Genomic DNA, 19,897 nt, shown 5'->3' with positions numbered 1-19,897 from the left:
CGTCTGACAAAGGCCATCAGTTTGCGTCCTTATTGACGGATCCAGCAGGCAGTTCCGGCAACGGAACTGCCTGCTGGAATCCTCTGCCGCAAGTGTGAAAGTACCCAAAGGGCTCATGCACACGAACATGTGCCGGCCGTTTCCGTGTGGTTTCCGCAGACGGATCCAGACCCGATCAACTTGAAAGGATCAGTGATCTGTCTGCACCGCAAAAAAATAGAACATGTTCTATTTTTTAGCAGTGCGGAGGCATGGAGAGAATCTCCACGGAAGCGATCCGTAGTGAATGGGTCTGCATCCATGCACAAATGGCCGGGGCCAGTATATTGCGGACCCGCTGCAGCAGACACCCGGTGGCTATGGCTCCTGATCCACCATCGTCAAATACAATACACGGGCGCAAATGAATGGGTCCGCAAATCCGGAGATGCGGAATGGTGCGGAACGGAAGCATGGAACGGAACCCTACGGAAGCACTACGGAGTGCTTCTGTGGGGTTTCATCCCGTACTTCCGTTCCACAAAAAGATAGAACATGTCCTATCTTTTTGCGGAACGGGCGGATCGCGGACGCATTAAAGCGAATGAGTCTGCGATCTGCTGCAGATGCACACGGTCGGTGTTCGTGCATTACGGCCCGCAATTTGTGGGCCGCAGCACGGCCACGGGGCGTACACGTTCGTGTGCAGGAGGCCTAATGTTGCTAATGAGCATGTAATGATTGGGATTGAACGTTCTCATTCCCAACTAGTGCCCGCGCGATGACTGCCCCGTGTAAAAAGGTTCCAGATTAGGGCCCTTCATGTCCATATGATCGAAAGCAGTGGCTTTGGGCCAATTCTGGCCATGGACCTTGGACACTGCCCAAATGCTGAAATCATTAGTTCACTCTTTGTCATCCGATAATGTATTTCTGGTCATCTGGAACCATTCAAGTCACATGACAAATTATAGGAATTTTACTGTACCACTATCATTACAATAAATTCAAAGGATATTTGAGTTGCTAGCAAATCAGATCACATGGTCCAATCACATGGTCCATCACCACCGTGATGGATCATGTGATTGGACCATGTGATATGACGTCACCACAGGTCCTTTAGCCAGCAGCTCATGATTAAAGAAGTAAGAAGAGACCGGCAGCTACGCGATCAAGAGGAGAAGGTGAGTTAATTATTTTTTAACCCTCAATTGACCACCTTCTAAGCATTCTGTATTAAAGATTGCTATTATTTTCCTTTATTACCATGTTATAAGGGAAAATAATACAGTGAATAGACTGTCATCTTAGCAACCATGCGTGAAAATCGCACCGCATCCGCACTTGCTTGCGATTTTCACTCAGCCCCATTCACTTCTATGGGGCCTGCGTTGCGCGATAAACGCACAATATAGAGCAGGCTGCGATTTTCACGCAACTCATAAGTGATGCGTGAAAATCACCGCTCATGTGCACAGCCCCATAGAAATGAATGGGTCCAGATTCAGTGCGGGTGCAATGCGTTCACCTCCCGCATCGCACCCGCGTGGAAATCTCGCCCGTGTGAACTCAGCCTAAGGCCCCTTTCACTCGAGCGTGACGGATTGGCTCAGTAAAACTCGCACCATTTTGCAAGCAAGTTCACTCAGTTTTGTCTGCGATTGCGTTCAGTTGTTCAGTTTTTTTTGCACGAGTGCAATGCGTTTTGATGCGTTTTTCACGCGCGTGATAAAAAACGGAAGGTTTACAAACAACATCTCTTAGCAACCATCCGTGAAAATCACTTGCTTGCCGATGCAATGCGCTTTTCACGCAGCCCTATTCACTTCTGTGTGAAAACTGCAGAATATAGAACATGATGGGATTTTCACGCAACGCAGAAGTGATGCGTGAAAAACAACGCTCATGTGCACAGCCCCCTTGAAATGAATAGGTCTGGATTCAGTGCGGGTGATATGCGTTCACGTCACACATTGCACCCGCGCGGGAAAACTCGCTCGTGTGAAAGGGGCGAGATTTGTGTCATCTCAGGCACTTAGCTCATACTGTACTACGTTGCATTTTTTCGGAGTGGAAAAAACCGCACGTATTCTGCAATGTGTGCAGGTGGCCTAAAGGCAACGTCCTGTACGACTTACAGCCTGCCCCCCACAGTGTTGGTTTTCTGCGTCTGTCGCAGTCGGGTCATATCGCACTGCGACCCCATTGACATCAGTAGACACATGTGGCCCTGTAGCCTCAATCTGCAGGTTTCACGTAGCCGCGAGGCTTCCTCCTTCCCGCTGCTGTTTTGCAGCTTTGTCTAAAAAAAAGCCCAAAATCCTGGAAATGATGCAAGACTGTAATCTCTGCAGAAACCTGCGCTCTGGGGCAGCCCTCATTTACCAGGCACCATGGCGAGATAGAAGGCTTATGTTCCCAGCAGCCGAAACAACAAAAGTTGCCTAATAATCCTATTTACGAAGAAGTATAATTCGGTCACGTACAACGCTACAGCGTCAGGTCGCTGCCCCACATCGTCGTGATATCATAGGCAGATTGAAAAAAAAAACTAAAACATTTTCCTTTGAGGCGAGGGAGTTTCCTTTCATCATGGCGTTCCTATTATGCAAATCCTATGAGCCCTCCCCGGGGGTGTCTTATCTAGATGGGGGATTTTCTCTGACTCCTGAGATCACTTTTCATTTTGTCACTGTGGAGGGAAGACCTTGCTCGCTGTGTCTCTATGCTCTGGGGGGCGCTGTAAGGGTTAAATTCTCCTGTTTCGCTCTCATCATTTCCTGAAAGGGCACTGCCTGCTTCTCGAGAAGAAAAACTTCCTGCCTGGACTTTCCAGCATTGAGCTGCAGCCCAGACTCACTACAGACCATGGGAACGGTGGACGTGGTCAGTCCTGGACCGAGAAAGGACCGAAAGTGACTTCTGTTGTCCTAGCTATGCTGGCCCACCTGGAGTGTAAAGGTAAGCGGCGGTCCGGGGACAGTCAGACGTGGACTGTGTGCTAAGGGGACATACGTAGGGCGCATCGCAGCTGTCACACTGATCCATTAGGGCTCCTGCACACCAACGTGTTTTCTTTCCGTTTCCGTGCTTTTTGTGTGCTGTCCGCATCCGTTGCTCCGTTCCGTGGCCCCGCAAAAATGATTCCTGTCCTATTCTTGTCCGTTTTGCGGACAGGAATAGGCATTTCTATAAAGGGCCGTCCGTTCCGTTCTGAAAATTGCGGAAGGCACACGGGCAGCGTCTGTGTTTTGCGGATCCGCAAAACACGGCACCGGTCGTGTGAACAAGCCCTTAGATTGTAAGCTCTGAGGGTGAAGGATCCGCTCTGGCGGGCAACGTCCACTCCGCTTTTGGTTTCTCAGTGGTTATCAGGTTTTTTTGTGTGCTGCATGTCAGGTTGTGGCTAGACATCAGCTCCTGCAGCACGCCACCTGCACGCGGGTATCTGTGCGGATTTCTGTGCATTTCCGCGTGAAAATCCACACCTTGCTGTTTTTTTGTGCATTGCAAAGGGTATGTATTTTGAAAATGCGTCTACAAAACTCAGCGCGGAATCTGCTTGTTTTTTCCAGCACATTTTTCATGCAGTTTTTTACGTCGATTTGATGCAGTTTTTCAACACGTGTTTTTGCTTCGGTACAAAACTGCATTATCAACTTATGGTTTTTAGCCCAAAAATTTACATAGAACATGCAAAAAAATTTAACTTGTCCTATTATTGTCCAGCATTGCCAGCTGTTGTGAAACTACAACTCCCAGCATGCTCCATTCACTTAATATGGTAGTTTTTGAGAACAGCTGAGCCAGTGGGCATTCTGGGAGTTGTAGTCTCACAACATCTGTAGTGCCAGAGGCCGCTAACCCCTGCCATATAAATAAGGGTCTTTTTAGTGCTGTCATGATGTGGGTGTGCACGCTGGTGATAGGTTGGAGTTTGTGGGGGCGTGCATGGCGTCAGATAAGCATGCAACAACCCAAAAGGACAACACAACATTTTCTATTTGCTGTGAGAGTGATAAACCCAGTGTAGGAGGCCATGCTGGGCCTTGCAGTTCCACAACCTGTAGGACCATGTAACCCATTCTACCATGGCTGTGACAGACCCCCCTCACTGTGTGCATCCCTGCTGCTTGTTTGTGCCCCTCTCCTCATTTTTGCCCCTGGAGAGCACCTGCTGGTAAGGCTTAGGCGACATTTTCTGCAAGGAATTTTTTATTCCCCTAAAGTGAGGAAAATTGGCTTCTACCTCACAGGGTTTTTTTTTCTCTTCCTCTGGATCAACTTGCAGGATAACAGGCCGAACTGGATGGACAAATGTCTTTTTTCGGCCTTATGTACTATGTTACTATGTTACTAACTTGTTGCATGACATGTCGTCATGTGCCCCTAAGGGCTCATGCACGCAAACTTATTTTTTGTCCGTGTCCGTTCCGTTTTTTTTTTGCATAACGGACAGGCGCACATGAGATCCTTTCCACTTTTTTAATTTTTTTTTGCGGCCCCATTAAAATGAATGGTTCCACATATGGAAAAGGAAATGATCTCATGTGCGCCTGTCCGTTTGGATCAGAATTTGATCACGTCCATTGTAACCATGCCAAATGGACAAGAATAGGACAAGCTCTATATTTTTGAGGGACCACAGGACGGACATATGGATGTGGGTAGCAAATGGTCTGCTGTCCGCATCTTTTGCAGCCTTATTGAATACGCATACGATCCGTAAATAATGAGGATCAGATCTGGACCAAACATACGGTGGTGTGAATGGGGCCTCTCGCATCCAGCTTTGTTTTTGTGGAATAAACTGCAACATTGTTTCAAACTAAACTTGGTTGTGACTGATTGTAGCTGTCGTAGTGAGCAGCCATGTCACAGGGGAGGTGAGTACACCTCGGGGGGGGGTGTATCTGTCGTAGTGAGCAGCCATGTCACAGGGGAGGTGAGTACACCTCGGGGGGGTGTAGCTGTCGTAGTGAGCAGCCATGTCACAGAGGAGGTGAGTACACCTCGGGGGGGTGTAGCTGTCGTAGTGAGCAGCCATGTCACAGGGGAGGTGAGTACACCTCGGGGGGGTGTAGCTGTCGTAGTGAGCAGCCATGTCACAGCGGAGGTGAGTACACCTCGGGGGGGTGTATCTGTCGTAGTGAGCAGCCATGTCACAGGGGAGGTGAGTACACCTCGGGGGGGTGTAGCTGTCGTAGTGAGCAGCCATGTCACAGGGGAGGTGAGTACACCTCGGGGGGGTGAAGCTGTCGTAGTGAGCAGCCATGTGATAGGGGAGGTGAGTACACCTCGGGGGGGGGGGGGGGGTAGCTGTCGTAGTGAGCAGCCATGTCACAGGGGAGGTGAGTACACCTCGGGGGGGGGGGGGGGGGATCTGTCGTAGTGAGCAGCCATGTCACAGGGGAGGTGAGTACACCTCGGGTGGGTGAAGCTGTCGTAGTGAGCAGCCATGTGACAGGGGAGGTGAGTACACCTCGGGGGGGTGTAGCTGTCGTAGTGAGCAGCCATGTCACAGGGGAGGTGAGTACACCTCGGGGGGATGTAGCTGTCGTAGTGAGCAGCCATGTGACAGGGGAGGTGAGTACACCTGGGGGGGGGGATCTGTCGTAGTGAGCAGCCATGTCACAGGGGAGGTGAGTACACCTCGGGGGGGGTGTAGCTGTCGTAGTGAACAGCCATGTGACAGGGGAGGTGAGTACACCTCGGGGGGTGGGGGTGTAGCTGTCGTAGTGAGCAGCCATGTCACAGGGGAGGGGAGTACACCTCGGGGGGGTGTAGCTGTCGTAGTGAGCAGCCATGTCACAGAGGAGGTGAGTACACCTCGGGGGGGTGTAGCTGTCGTAGTGAGCAGCCATGTCACAGGGGAGGGGAGTACACCTCGGGGGGGGTGTAGCTGTCGTAGTGAGCAGTCATGTCACAGAGGAGGGGAGTACACCTCGGGGGGGTGTAGCTGTCGTAGTGAGCAGCCATGTCACAGAGGAGGTGAGTACACCTCGGGGGGGTGTAGCTGTCGTAGTGAGCAGCCATGTCACAGGGGAGGGGAGTACACCTCGGGGGGGTGTAGCTGTCGTAGTGAGCAGCCATGTCACAGAGGAGGTAAGTACACCTCGGGGGGGTGTAGCTGTCGTAGTGAGCAGCCATGTCACAGAGGAGGTGAGTACACCTCGGGGGGGTGTAGCTGTCGTAGTGAGCAGCCATGTCACAGGGGAGGGGAGTACACCTCGGGGGGGGGTAACCCACTGAACTCTCGAGAGGTTGATTTCCTAGGAAACCTCATCCACCCTCTTGGCACTGCTACCTAGCGTTCTATTCCGGGCTGTCCTCATCGTGGTGCCTGTATTATGTCGTTTGTAGCCGATATCACGTTTCTCTAATACGTTTCGCCTTGAAGTCTAATTCCATTTGGCTTCTGTGTCCTAGAGCGTCCCCCATTCAGGAACTGAATGTGGCTGCATTTTTGAGATTCTTGGCAGGCATTGTCTTTCAGAGGAGGCATGGGTGAATCACATGTAATCTGTCCTGCTGTCTGCTACCTGGACAATAATATCAACAGAACAAATACATTCCACCGATGCAGCGTCACCCGAAGCGGTCATGTCCTCAGACCACGGTGATGCACAGGTGTGAACGGGGGCAGAGGAGACGAGCCGCATTTTACTTTGCTGTTGATTTGCATTATTCTATTAGAAAGAAGACTAATACAGGAAAGAGGTAACTTGTGACTGACCCGGTGCCCGGCGAGGGAATAACCAGACTTGTTTTTTTCCCTTCATATTGGGACTTTCCCTCTCGACCATCAGATAAATAATTTGTCTTCCTGCAGTAAGAACATGGACCTAGGTTGTAATATTTGACCAAAAAGACTCTTGCCAGAGGTTTCCAGACCTTGAGATCAGAACATTTCACTCTAGTGGATTTTAGATCAAAGGGCATCTGTCAGCAGTTTTGTAGCTATGACACTGGCTGACCTGTTACATGTGCACTTGGCAGCTGAAGGCATCTGTGTTGGTCCCATGTTCATATGTGCCCACATTGCTGAGCCTCTAGGAGCAACGGGACGTTACTGTTAGGCCCCGACTGTGGGGCAGCCGCATGCGGATCGCGGACCCATTCACTTGAATGGGGCCCACGATCCGTCCGTTCCGCAAAAAGATAGAACAAGTTGTATTTTTTGGCGGAACTGAACCCCACAGAAGCACTCTGTAGTGCTTCCGTGGGGTTCCGTTCCATGCTTCTATTCCGTTCCGCATCTCCGGATTTGCGTACCCATTTAAGTGAATGCAGAATGCACACGGCTCGTGACCCGTGTATTGTGGAACCGCCGTATGCGGTCCGCAGCACGGGCACGGAGCCAGCAGCTTACTCCCCATTGAGATGAGAAGACATGCACACTTGGCTGAACTGATGCGTGGGTAGGGAGAGTAGCTGTCGGTCGTACAAACATTTGGCTGCCCCATTACCAACATGGCTTCAAACTTGGCTGGAGCTGCAGGACTATCTGACTATCTTCTGTGTTTGGGGGCCTCCCTGGAGGACTGGACATGTTGAATTTCAATGCCCAATCATTTTTTTTCTTAGTGTAGATAAGCCTCAGCCGACGTTTTGGGCAGCAGCTTACCCCCCTCTCCCCTTTGAGAATACATGCACGTGCATTGCACGCTCGGCTGAACTGATCCTTTCTCACACTGGTTTACCTAACGCAATAAGTAGAAGTCAACATGTTTACTTAGAAAGTGGTTAGAACGTATGACTGCGTTTACCGGTAGACCTCCGAACAGGCAGCCACAGACCACTCACTGACCTACTTTTCATTTTCAAGTAAGGACACAGTGTATGTCAGGACAAGTAATCCTATTAACTCTTTATATGCTAACATGACCCATAGTACTATTTAAAGTCACATGTTAATAATCTAGTTACTTCAATACCCTGGCACTATACAAAGGGTCACACTGGCAATATATTATGCTTGCGACTGAGCTGCAAATAGGCCATGGGACCAATCAAGGTGATGTCAGTGGCCTAGGAAGAGGCCGCGGCGCTGACCGGAGTGCCATGCCCCCTTCAATCAGCTGATCGGCGGGGGGGTTGGGAGTAAGAACCCCCACTAATCAGGTATTGATGACCTAACGTGAGAAGAGGCCATCAATACTGAACTCCCTGAAGTCCCCTTCAATTGCTGGGGAAATTATAACTACATACCGTATATTTTAATACAAGTATCCTAAAGGAATTTTTCCATCCACTCAGCTAAATGCCGGGAAACATTGGATAGAAACAGCTTTGGACTTGTTTTGCCTTATTTGGTTTTGGAAAATGTTTTTCTTCTTACAGTAAGTCACATTATGTTTGCCCAGAAAATATCTTGATGTCTCTTCCAGGGGTGAAGTAATCTTTGCTCATTCTGATATTTTTAGATTGCACTGGGAACATGATTTGGAAGATTTCAGATTACGCAGTTGCATAAAGTAGTATCATAAAATTCCATGGTCTATATCCGGTGACTCTATGGATCTTGTGAAACTACTACTCCCAGCAGTAGCTTATCTAGAATGGACTGGGCCCCATAGCAAATTTTTGAACAGAACTCCTATCCTTCAATCCGCTTAATGCAGACGTCAGACCAGACAAAAAAATACTCACCTCTCCTCTCCTCCTCCGGGCATCTCGGCTCTTCGTGCAGCACTGCATCTAGCTACGCACTATACTGTGACCTGATGTCGCACAAGGTCAGGTCAGTGTGTTCCCACACTGCATTCTGTCCTGAAGCTGTGTGCTGCCAGGACTTAGTGCAGTGCAGGCGCCCAGAGAAGAAGAACGGGGAGCGGTGAGTAAAACCATTGCTAGAAACTCACCGCTCCCTGTGACTGGAAAATAAATCCATTTGTCCTGAAACTGCTTCCCCTGTTTCCACCCCTGACTCCCAGCATGAGTTAGATAGGCTGTACCTGTTGGGTCATGCTGGGAGAAGAGGTTTCACCACAGAAGTGCTGCGGTTTGCAGACCACCATATTCAATGAACCTGTATTGAAGTAATATTTTGGTTTTACCTCTGAAGATAGCACAAGGGTTTCATTGTATGTTGGTTCTAGAAATGTAAATCAGAGAGGAAACAGAGAAAAAGGAACAAGAAGCAAGGTCTCATTCTCGTAAATCCTACAATGGTTATTGTTTGTGACATACTGTCCATAGTGGCGCATCCCCCCAGGGCACTTCCTATGCCATCCCAGGTGTAGGAAATGCCAAGTGGTATGTTGCGGCCTAAATTGTCTCTTTATGTGTGTCACCGTGCTCCTTCCTGGAAACGGCTGGATCCCAGGCTTTGGCTCCGAAGCAATAAACAAGGGGAATAATTGAGGGATTTGAAGAAATAACTTAAGTCCAGACCTTGAGATGAAGTTCAATGGCAGCTTTACTTGAATAAACGTTTCTCCAAACAGTTTCAGGCTTTGTCTTGGTTCCAGCAGGCTTTAGCATTAAACTGGCAGGCAAACTCAACTCTGCTATATCTGTTTCTCTCTGACTCTGCTGTACTGACAAGCTAACTTGGTGTCCTTGTTTTATCTTGATGCTGCACTTCTTTCTTGTAGTCGGACTTATTTTCAGCCAAAAAGTAGGTTAGAATCCTGGCAGCTCCAACATGGAGTCTCAACCAGAATAAACTAGAACCGCCCCACCTCATTCCGGTAGAAAGCAGGACTGGCCCATTTCTGCCCAAAGGGGGGAGAATGGAATGGTAAGTTCCATTCTCTCTAAGGATAGCTCTGCCATTTACGCTGCCACTTGCTGGTGAACCAGGCACATTACATGTAATAAACAGTTAAATAACAAGATTATAAATGCACATTGTGGAGGACCTGGAAAGACATACATAAGTTGACATTATATTAGCCCTCTAGATATAGTAGCAGGGTAGAGTTGTGGTAACACCACTCTGTGGTGTTACATTGGGCAGGGCAAGGTCTGTAAGACACATTTGTCCACTGCCTCTGGTGCCCTTGGGTGCCTTGTGTTACCCATCTATTTGAAGTATGACAGCTGTCGAAAGATATTTCAGGTTATTACATAACGTGAAGTGAAGCCTAAAGATATGCATGGATTGTTTTTTATGTGGTTGTTCAGAAGCCTCCAGAGATTGGTGTGAAGAGTGTCCTACTAAACAGGGGCGTAGCTTTAGGTGTACAGAGGTAGAAATCACACACTGGTACTGGTGCCAGAGAAGGACCAAAGGCTCCTCTGCCCCATAAGAAGACACTAGTAATACAAATAACCCATGGTGGGCACTGTTCCCGGGTGGCCGGGTTCCCGCTCCTGTGCAGACTCCCTGAGTTCCACTTTGGGGAATCTGGCACATTTATGGATGTGCCATAAATGTCCAATACGTGCGGGTCCCACCTCAGAGACCTGGTTCTATCTCCAAAACAGAGTCCTGTCGCGCAAAGGCAGGAATAGAGAGGTGGCCACACTATAGCTGGAGAAGGAGAGTAACCACTGGACCTCGGTTACAAAATATTAATGTCTTCACTGCCTTGCACCATATTAACCCGTTACTGCCCTAGACCACCAGGGATTCGTATAATAAAGCCTTCACTGTCCTCCACTAGGGAACCTAAAATTAACCTTTCACTGCCCTTGACCATTAGGGATCCTGATATTACCCCATTCACTGCCCTAGATAACCTGGGATCCAGACATTAACCCGTTACTGCCCTTGAACACCAAGGATCCTGAAATTAACTCTTCATTGCCCTCCACTAGGGAACCTAAAATTAACCCATTCAATGCCCTAAACCACCAGGAATCCCGACATTTCTTGATTTCACATTATTCAGATGCTACCTACAAGTCTCAACAGATATCATATATTTTAGTTGCATTTTTTTCAACCTGCACCTGGATTAAATAAAAATGTAGTTGATTTTTTTTAACATAAATATGGCATAAAATGCACCTTACTGATATAAATCGTTTTTATTTTTAGGTATTGCTCTGGAAAGCAGTGCCACAATGGATTTCATGAGCACCATGAGCGACCAGAAGGAGGAAGCTGAGTTGCTTCTCAGTTATTTGAATGTTACGGATTTGGTAACAATAATGGAAAACCTCTACCGAGAGGGGGAAGTATGTGCAGAGGGGAAGAACACGGTCATACGTGGTCAAGACGCTTACAACAATGAGGAGAGGACGGACTCTCTGTTTCTCAGTGGGCAAGAAACTTCTCTCCTATCATCAGTCAAATACGGAAGTACCAAGGAGTTACTCAGCTTTACCAATCAAGTGTCAGATGCAACTAAACATTTACACAAATGCTTACAACAGGAGTGTGGAATTATATTAAACAAGGTAAGAAGACAAATACACATTAAAACTTGTAGACACTGCAAGTCAGAGCCATGTGAACCCCTATTCACATATCCTTGAGGGTTCCAGAAAGATACCAAGCAACATTCTGGCATGTCCAAATGACCTATCCAAGCACTTAAAATTTGGAGAGCACGTATATGCTCTGCACACATAGATCCAGGGTATTTAATGCAACCAAACACCACAGCTCTAGAAGATGGATATATTAAATACATCAAAGTTGTGAAGATTGAAAGCAGCAGGGCTTGAAAGTGTAAAGCCAAGCTATGAGCATGTACGTTCCTTCACCTCAACTCTATACTCAACCGGTAAACCTCAAGAGCAGATTCATATATGTTTAATGTACATTCATTTTTTTCTCCCTGTATTCCACATGACTATGAAAATTGTAGATTCACACTGAAGGCATCAAAACTATGAATTAACACATGTGGAATTATATACATATCAAACAAGTGTGAAACAACTGAAAATATGTCATATTCTAGGTTCTTCAAAGTAGCCACCTTTTGCTTTGATTACTGCTTTGCACACTCTTGGCATTCTCTTGATGAGCTTCAAGAGGTAGTCCCCTGACGGATTCGTCTTCAAAATGCGTTCACTGTTACTATGGCAGCCAGGACGCTATTAAAGTCCTGGTTGCGATAGTAGTAGTGGGGAGCGGGGGAGCAGTATACTTACCGTCCGTGCGGCTCCCGGGGCGCTCCAGAATGACGTCAGAGCGCCCCATGCGCATGGATGACGTGATCCATGCGATCACGTCATCCATGCGCGTGGGGCGCCCTGACATCACTCTGAAGCGCCCCGGGAGCCGCACGGACGGTAAGTATACTGCTCCCCCGCTCCCCACTACACTTTACCATGGCAAACAGGACTTTAGTGTCCTGGTAGCCATGGTAACCATTCAGAAAAAGCTAAACGTCGGATCCGGTAATGCGCCGAAACGACGTTTAGCTTAAGGCCGGATCAGGATCATTGCTTTTCAATGGGCATTAATTCCGGATCCGGCCTTGCGGCAAGTGTTCAGGATTTTTGGCCGGAGCAAAAAGCGCAGCATGCTGCAGTATTTTCTCCGGCCAAAAAACGTTCCGGTCCGGAACTGAAGACATCCTGATGCATCCTGAACGGATTTCTCTCCATTCAGAATGCATTAGGATAAAACTGATCAGGATTCTTCCGGCATAGAGCCCCGACGACGGAACTCTATGCCGGAACAGAACAACGCAAGTGTGAAAGAGCCCTTAGGTATGTCAGGAAATACACTCAATGTATGACAAAAAACAATGTGATGTCAATACTGCTTATAAGGGATTGCCCGCTTTGAACAATCCTTTTTGGTTAGAAGATTCCTCCAGGATGTTCTGCTGCTGGGATCCCCCAGAAATCAGCTGTAATCTGTGGGAGAACCAAGCAATAAGTGTTTATTATGTCTGCAGCACCTCCGCAGGGGAAATGAAGCATTACACATTGCTTTTTGAAATCAGTGACTGTATGAACGTTCTGGATCTCCCACTGTAAGAGATGCTTTATAACAGGAATGCTCAACCTGCGGCCCTCCAGCTGTTGTAAAACAACAACTCCCAGCATGCCCTGCTGTAGCTGATAGCTGTAGGCTGTTCAGGCATGCTGGGAGTTGTAGTTTTGCAACAGCTGGAGGGCCGCAGGTTGAGCATGCCTGCTTTATAAAGACACCCTGGTTAATCTTTGAGGGTCCTTATTGGAAGGCCATCCTCTATTAACCCAAAATGTCTTTATTAAGGACAGTGAAACGTTTCTTTGAGATTACCTACTAAAATTGTGTTGAAAAATGGTAAGGCAGTGTTTTCCAACCAGTGTGCCTCCAGCTGTTGCAAAACTACAACTCCCAGCATGCCCGGACAGCCTTTGGCTGTGCGGGCATGCTGGGAGTTGTAGTTTTGCAACAGCTGGAGGAACACTGGTTGTGAAACACTGTTCTAAGGCTACTTTCACACCTGCGTTTAGGTCGGATCCGTCTGGTATGTGCCCAGACGGATCCGCACCTATAATGAAAACGCTTAGATCCGTTCAGAACGGATCCGTTTGCATTACCATGAACAAAAAAAAAAAAAAAAAAAAACTTTTTTTTTTTTTGTTCATGATAATGCAAACGGATCCGTTTTGACTTTACATTGAAAGTCAATGGGAGACGGATCCGTTTGAAAATTGAGCCATATGGTGTCATCTTCAAACGGATCCGTCCCCATTGACTTACATTGTAAGTCTGGACGGATCCGTTTGCCTCCGCACGGCCAGGCGGACACCTGAACGCTGCAAGCTGCGTTCAGGTGTCCGCCTGCTGAGCGGAGCGGAGGACAAACGGAGCCAGACTGATGCATTCTGAGCGGATCCGCATCTATTCAGAATGCATTAGGGCTGGACGGATCCGTTCGGGGCCACTTGTGAGCCCCTTCAAACGGAACTCACAAGCGGAGCCCCGAATGCTAGTGTGAAAGTAGCCTAAGGGGTGGACTTCTTAAAGAAGATGACCACTATGTGTAGTATATGGTAGAACTGCAATCTGGTCTGGATAATGGGCTGGTCTTCTCTTAGAGGTGGTCTTGTGGAGAGGGCTCACTGTTGTGGGTACTGATGTGAATTAAAGTAAAGTGAACCACTGTTTTTGGGTAGCACTTGCTAATAATGTAGATCATATACACCTATATTTTTTTTCTTTTTGCTTGTTTTGATGCTGGCAGCAGGCAAATGTTGATATCTAGAAGGGTTCATCAGCAAGCACTAGGTGGAATCTTAAATGCAGAGTTTAAGGGGTTTTCTGGGACTTTCTGGGTCATCAATATCTGATCAGAGGGGGTCTGACCCCAGGCACTCCCATCGACCAGCTGTTGGAAGAGGTCGCAGCGCTCTCCTGCTGTGGTGTTTTTCTCATCCTGTGACATAATGTCTATTGATCACATGAATGTGATTGAGCTGCAATACCGAGCACAACCACTATGCCATGTATGGCACTGTGCTTGGTATAGGAGCGCTCTGACCCCTTCAAATAGCTAATTGTTGGGGGTGCTGGGAGTTAGCGATCAGATATCGATGACCTATTCTGAGGATAAGTTGTCTGTTTTTAAGTCCCAGGAAACTACTTTAAAGGATAACTGTTATTTTTTTGTTTGTTTTTTAAGTATTGGATTGTGGTGGTTAAAGGGTTTCTATCACTTTGTTTCACCTATTTAGCTTTCAGACACTAGCGATCCGCTAGTGTCTGCTTTATCTAACCATCCTAATATAAGAGCTTATTGTCCTGCCGTTTAGCTAAAAAAATAACTTATATAGATATGCAAATGAGCCTCTAGGTGCTATGGGGGCGTGATTAGCACCTAGAGGCTCCGTCTACCTTAACAAACTGCCGCCGCCCAGCGCGTCCCTCCAGCCCGCCCATCTCCAGCTGAAGCGATCCTCTCCGTGCGCGTCTCTGTTCTGCGCATGCGCAGTGAATGTCTGATCGCTTCCCTGCTCAGACATCTCCACTGCGCCTGTTCCTCGGAGCACTATGACGTCATCGGCGCAGGCGCAGTGGAGATGTCTGAGCAGGGAAGCGATCAGACATTCACTGCGCATGCGCAGAACAGAGACGCGCACGGAGAGGATCGCTTCAGCTGGAGATGGGCGGGCTGGAGGGACGCGCTGGGCGGCGGCAGTTTGTTAAGGTAGACGGAGCCTCTAGGTGCTAATCACGCCCCCATAGCACCTAGAGGCTCATTTGCATATCTATATAAGTTATTTTTTTAGCTAAACGGCAGGACAATAAGCTCTTATATTAGGATGGTTAGATAAAGCAGACACTAGCGGATCGCTAGTGTCTGAAAGCTAAATAGGTGAAACAAAGTGATAGAAACCCTTTAATATCTCCTTGGTGGCCCTATTTCAACTTTTCACTGTGTATTCAATTACCCCTTAATTCCACATTTTTGTTCCCTGTACTGCCTGCTTTTACCTGTGTTTAAAATAGGGTTGCTAGGCATGGTCCGTCTATCTGTTGAAGGACGGAGCACGCAGCGTGCAAGGTCAGATTAGAGACAGCCAGGGACTGTAAATAAATGATTAAAGCCAGGTCCTCCCCAGCAGCTGATAACAGTGCCTGGGCTGTGTGCACTTCTCCCTGTCCCTGCGCTTGGCAGACGCTCCCTCACTCAGCAGAGCTGGAGAATGCAGAGTTGGAGCAGCGCAGACCAGGGAAGGGAGATCTGCCATCTGCTCAGTGTATAAATGAAAGCAACATGTGGTAAGAGGACCCCTTTGTGCTGCAGGAGATTAACCCTTTAGGGGGAGGGCTCTGGTTACTGACACTTTTGGGGGGCTATTGTTACTGGCTAGTGAGGGCAGGCGGGATTAGCCTCAGGGTGAGGGCAGTGGCGGCCATCTTAACTGAATAGTGAGATTGCAGTTTTATGCAGACTGGTTGCTAAGGGCTGAATCTTATTAAATATGGGGTAAGTCAGTCAAATAGTAACGGATTCTGGAATATCATGTTATTAGTAACTACATATATGGAAATTGAAATTGGGGTCTAAATGTGACAGTTATCCTTTAACTATTCTACCTTTGGTTTCATGGTCACTTCTGACTGTTCTCTTTGGCACCACCAAGGAGCTATGTCTGTATGAAACCATTCTCTATACAGAGCTTGTTGATATTTTGATGCTATAAGTCATTGGTTATGTAATTAATTACCGTACCTATTGAGGAAGGCGTTTCGTGACGTGACTGTACAAATGGAGAAACTACTGCACCTTGTGTCATGGTTACTATGATGTATGTGCCCGGTGGAAGTCTCCCTACACGTGTATTCTTTGGTTTTGCTACTGGCTGAATCCTAAATCCACCACACCTCACAGCAGCATTCCTGCAGGATGGGTCACGGAGCTTGACGTCCTCTGTATACTGCTGGCACTTTATCCTGTGGGTGGCAGGAACGGGCCGGAAACACAGTGGCAGAAAAGCTTGTTTGTCTCCATTATGACGAGACATAGACATTTGTGGCATATCTGCAACCCACCGCTGGGACTCTCACAGCAAAGAAGAACGGGGGGTCCCCAGACTGGCTGCATCCAGGCTCTGAACGGCAGGGTGGGCGAGCAGGCTTGGTCGTTCCCGTACTGTACCTCCCATATACTTGAGAGTGCAGAGTTCCAGATCTCCAATCAATTGGTTGCTGGATTTGTCCACGGCCAGTCGCCTCATCTGGTGCAGTAAGGTTCAGATGATCCTCCTTTTCCCAATTCTGGAAACTACTAGACATTTAAATCCACATTCTTGTGAATATGCCAAAGCCTTAACTGATAGGACATACTGAGCTGACAATAAGGGCTCCTTCACTCGACCGTATGGTCGCCGTACCCGTGCTGAGGACCACAAATAGCATTCCGCAATGCTCGGCACTGGCCGCGTGAACTCCGTGCTGCAGTGTGGACCAATTAACTTGAATGGGTCTGCAATCTGCAGAAGATAGGACATGTCAGAACGAATCAGCAGCCCACAGGCAAGCCCATCCGTGGGCTTTCGGGTCCGTGTATCATGTGCTATGTTTTGCCATATCGTGCAGATCGCAGACCCATTCAAGTCCGTGGGTCCGCACGGCAGCACAGAGTGCACGCGGCCGGTGACCATGCATTGTTTATTAAACAGATAAAAGTAGATATGTCCTGCATAAAATTGTGGTGTGCCCCCAGGATTATTCTCTCTGGTGAGCCAAAGGTTGCGCCGTTCAACACAAAAATATCTGGACTGTCTCGGCTACTAGGAGCATGGACCTGTAGCTGTAATAGGCCGTCCTGGCGTGTAAACTGTGCAATCACGTATGATGATGCTGTGTAGTAAACTGTAAGGATTTTACATTGCGGCGGTTTCTGTTGTGTTTCAAGTTTCCCTATTTCGGTTTCCAGATGCTGACGATACGAAATGGGCGATATCAGAAGGACACCGACGTCCTGTTGTTTCCCTGGAAGATGACGTACAAAAGCATGGGTTCTGAATTCATTCCTAGGGGAGCCTTTGGTAAAGTTCATCTGGCACAAGATATCGAGACGAGGAAGAGAATGGCATGCAAACTGGTACGTTCTACAGAGGAGATCCTGGGATAGGTGACGTGTCTAATCCGTGGGGTGGGACTGACTGCTGGGAGCCCCGCCGATCATGAAAATGGGCGTCCCATGCCCCCGTTTGGTAGTCGAGCGTGCGCGCTGCACTCAAAGTCTAAGGGACTGCAGAAGATGGCCAAGGGCCACACTCGGCTGTCTCCGGCAGTCCCGTAGAGCCTGAATGGAATGGCAGAAACCACCAACCAGTGAAATGGAGGTCAGGGGTCTCCTATTCAAGTGATGGGTGGGGGGCAAAAGTGTTCACCCCCCACTGATCAGACACTTATCGCCTATACTGATAGGTTACAGGTCGCAATCTTTAAATCTTTAAAAACTTTTAGTTTAGTTATTTTTGTTATATTTATAGACTGATGATAGAATGAGACTATTCAGCTGTGAAATATGAATCTGGAATAAATTATCAGATCATATCCGCTTTTTCCATGGAAACTTTGCACGTGATTCTTGTTTTCTTTGTGCGATGAAGATAAACCAGTTTTCCTGTTGCTCGCAGTACAAGGAAGTTCTATATGACAATATGTTCCCTGTTCCATGACATCCAATCTTATCGCTGCATTGAAGAGATACGTTATTAGCACAGTTGTTGTTTTTTTCACTGTAATAGGCACCAAGGCTTATATCGCTCCAACCTATTCCACAGCGCTGTGGAGAGATTGTGCGAAGGAAAATAGAGGAAATTCATACTTAGGACTCAGGCACACGACTGTACGTGTTTTGCAGTCCGGAAACTGCAGATCCCAGATGTGTGCGTGTCTCCATTTTGGTTCCACACCTATAGAAATGCCCTTATCCATGTCCTCAAAATGAACAAGAATAGGACATGTCCTAAGGACAAGAGTAGGAGATACGGATGCGGACAGCTCGTGTGCTGTCAGCATCCTTTGCAGCCCCATTGAAATGAATGGGTCCGCAGCCGATCAGCAAAACATGTGCATGACTCTTCTCCAGCAGCATCTGGCGCATGCGCTCTGTGCTGATAAAGCCAGGGAGACTGTACTCCTCTCTTCGCTGCACATGCGCTCAGTGTGCACTGTATGTGCAGTGAAGCGAAATGTAACACCCTTGGCTTTAGCTGCACAGTGCCCATAGGCCTGATGCCCTTGGGGAAGAGTCCCAGACTCTTCTCTAGGTAGGTTTGAGATTTATGTATTTTCTTTCGCAAACGGGCAGGTTTGGGGCCCTAAGACCCAGTTGCATAATGGCATGCTGGTGGTTTAGTACCCAAAACCAGATGACAGGGTCCCTTTAAAAGAATATTTTGTTTTATGTTGACACTCATCTTTTCTGTCCCTAGGGTAGCACAGTTTCAGACGCAGTCCTTTATCTGTAGATTTTATTATCCTGAGCTTCCTGGTTCATGAACAGATGGCGGGAGGGTGTCATTGATAACAAAGTCAGATTTATATGGTTGTGTACGGTGATGGAAAGTTCGGTGACAGCCCTTTTGACTCGGTAATGATGCAGCAATCCACAGGGGACTACTATAGAGGAGGAGTAGAGGGGTGGTAGTGGCTATGCTGGTGATAGTAGTACTCACAGTTCACAGTGGCAGTCTACCCTCTGGCACTCCCTGGGGCTGTCCAGTGACTGGAGGTTGCACCCTTTCTTCCGTTGGGGCACACCCTGGACCTTTAGGGTCTCCTGCCTAATGTTAGGTGGGGTGCCCTTGATGTTCGGTTTTGGCAGGTTGCAAGGCAGGAGGGCAGATGCAGTGGTCAGCAGATGATAGAGTCGATAATCAGGCCTGCTGATTGCAGTAAATAAAGTCTCTCTTTACTAGCTCAATAGATAATGGCCAAGGAGAGAAAAAGGCGCTCATAGGGTAAATAAGTTAAGAGCCGAGCCTCCAGAGCAACAGGAAGAGTGGTACTGCTCACCTGTTGTTGATGCACCTATTGTTTGGTGCAACTGGACTGGAGGTGGATAGGACTGATTATGTCTCACTGGTGGATGCTGCCGATTCCATCCGCGTTCCCCTTTGGCGGGGGCCAAGCCGCCGTCTGGGTCGATGAGTAGGATATATTTCCACTGGACCGGGGGTCGAGTGGACGGGTGGACCGTAGGCGCAAAAACGCAACCAGAGAACTTTTAGAAACCAATGTTTTTTTTATTATTGTTAAAGTGACAACGCGTTTCGGGGTTCTGCGGAGGCTGATGCCACACGTGCCAGGAGCTAGAAGCAGCGCTCTCTCCACCAGCGGTTTCCACCCACCGACTTGAAAAAGGGGTCCGCAGAACCCCGAAACGCGTTGTCACTTTAACAATAATAAAAAAAACATTGGTTTCTAAAAATTCTCTGGTTGCGTTTTTGCGCCTACGGTCCACCCCTCCACTCGACCCCCGATCCAGTGGAAATATATTTTACTAGCTCAATGATAGGTGTAGTAGTTCATATGGCAGCAAAGAACACA

General features: G+C 48.0%; 1 protein-coding gene across 1 annotated transcript in view; it reads left to right on the top strand.

Moving 5' to 3' along the window:
* Positions 1-2,667: 2,667 nt before the first annotated feature.
* MAP3K8 (mitogen-activated protein kinase kinase kinase 8) overlaps positions 2,668-19,897 on the top strand; it is a 30,882-nt gene continuing 13,652 nt past the window's right edge. Inside the window, exons 1-3 of the mRNA XM_040434336.1 lie at positions 2,668-2,943; positions 10,973-11,334; positions 17,271-17,438. Coding sequence (XP_040290270.1) covers positions 2,919-2,943; positions 10,973-11,334; positions 17,271-17,438 — 555 coding nt within the window. The 5' untranslated portion in view covers positions 2,668-2,918. The remainder of the gene's footprint in view (positions 2,944-10,972; positions 11,335-17,270; positions 17,439-19,897) is intronic.

The sequence above is a fragment of the Bufo bufo genome, chromosome 5 (genome assembly GCF_905171765.1).
Source record: "Bufo bufo chromosome 5, aBufBuf1.1, whole genome shotgun sequence".
NCBI classification, from domain to species: Eukaryota; Metazoa; Chordata; class Amphibia; order Anura; family Bufonidae; genus Bufo; species Bufo bufo.
The sequence above is the reverse complement of the archived record's forward strand: the minus strand, read 5'-3'. Positions and strand labels throughout refer to the sequence as shown.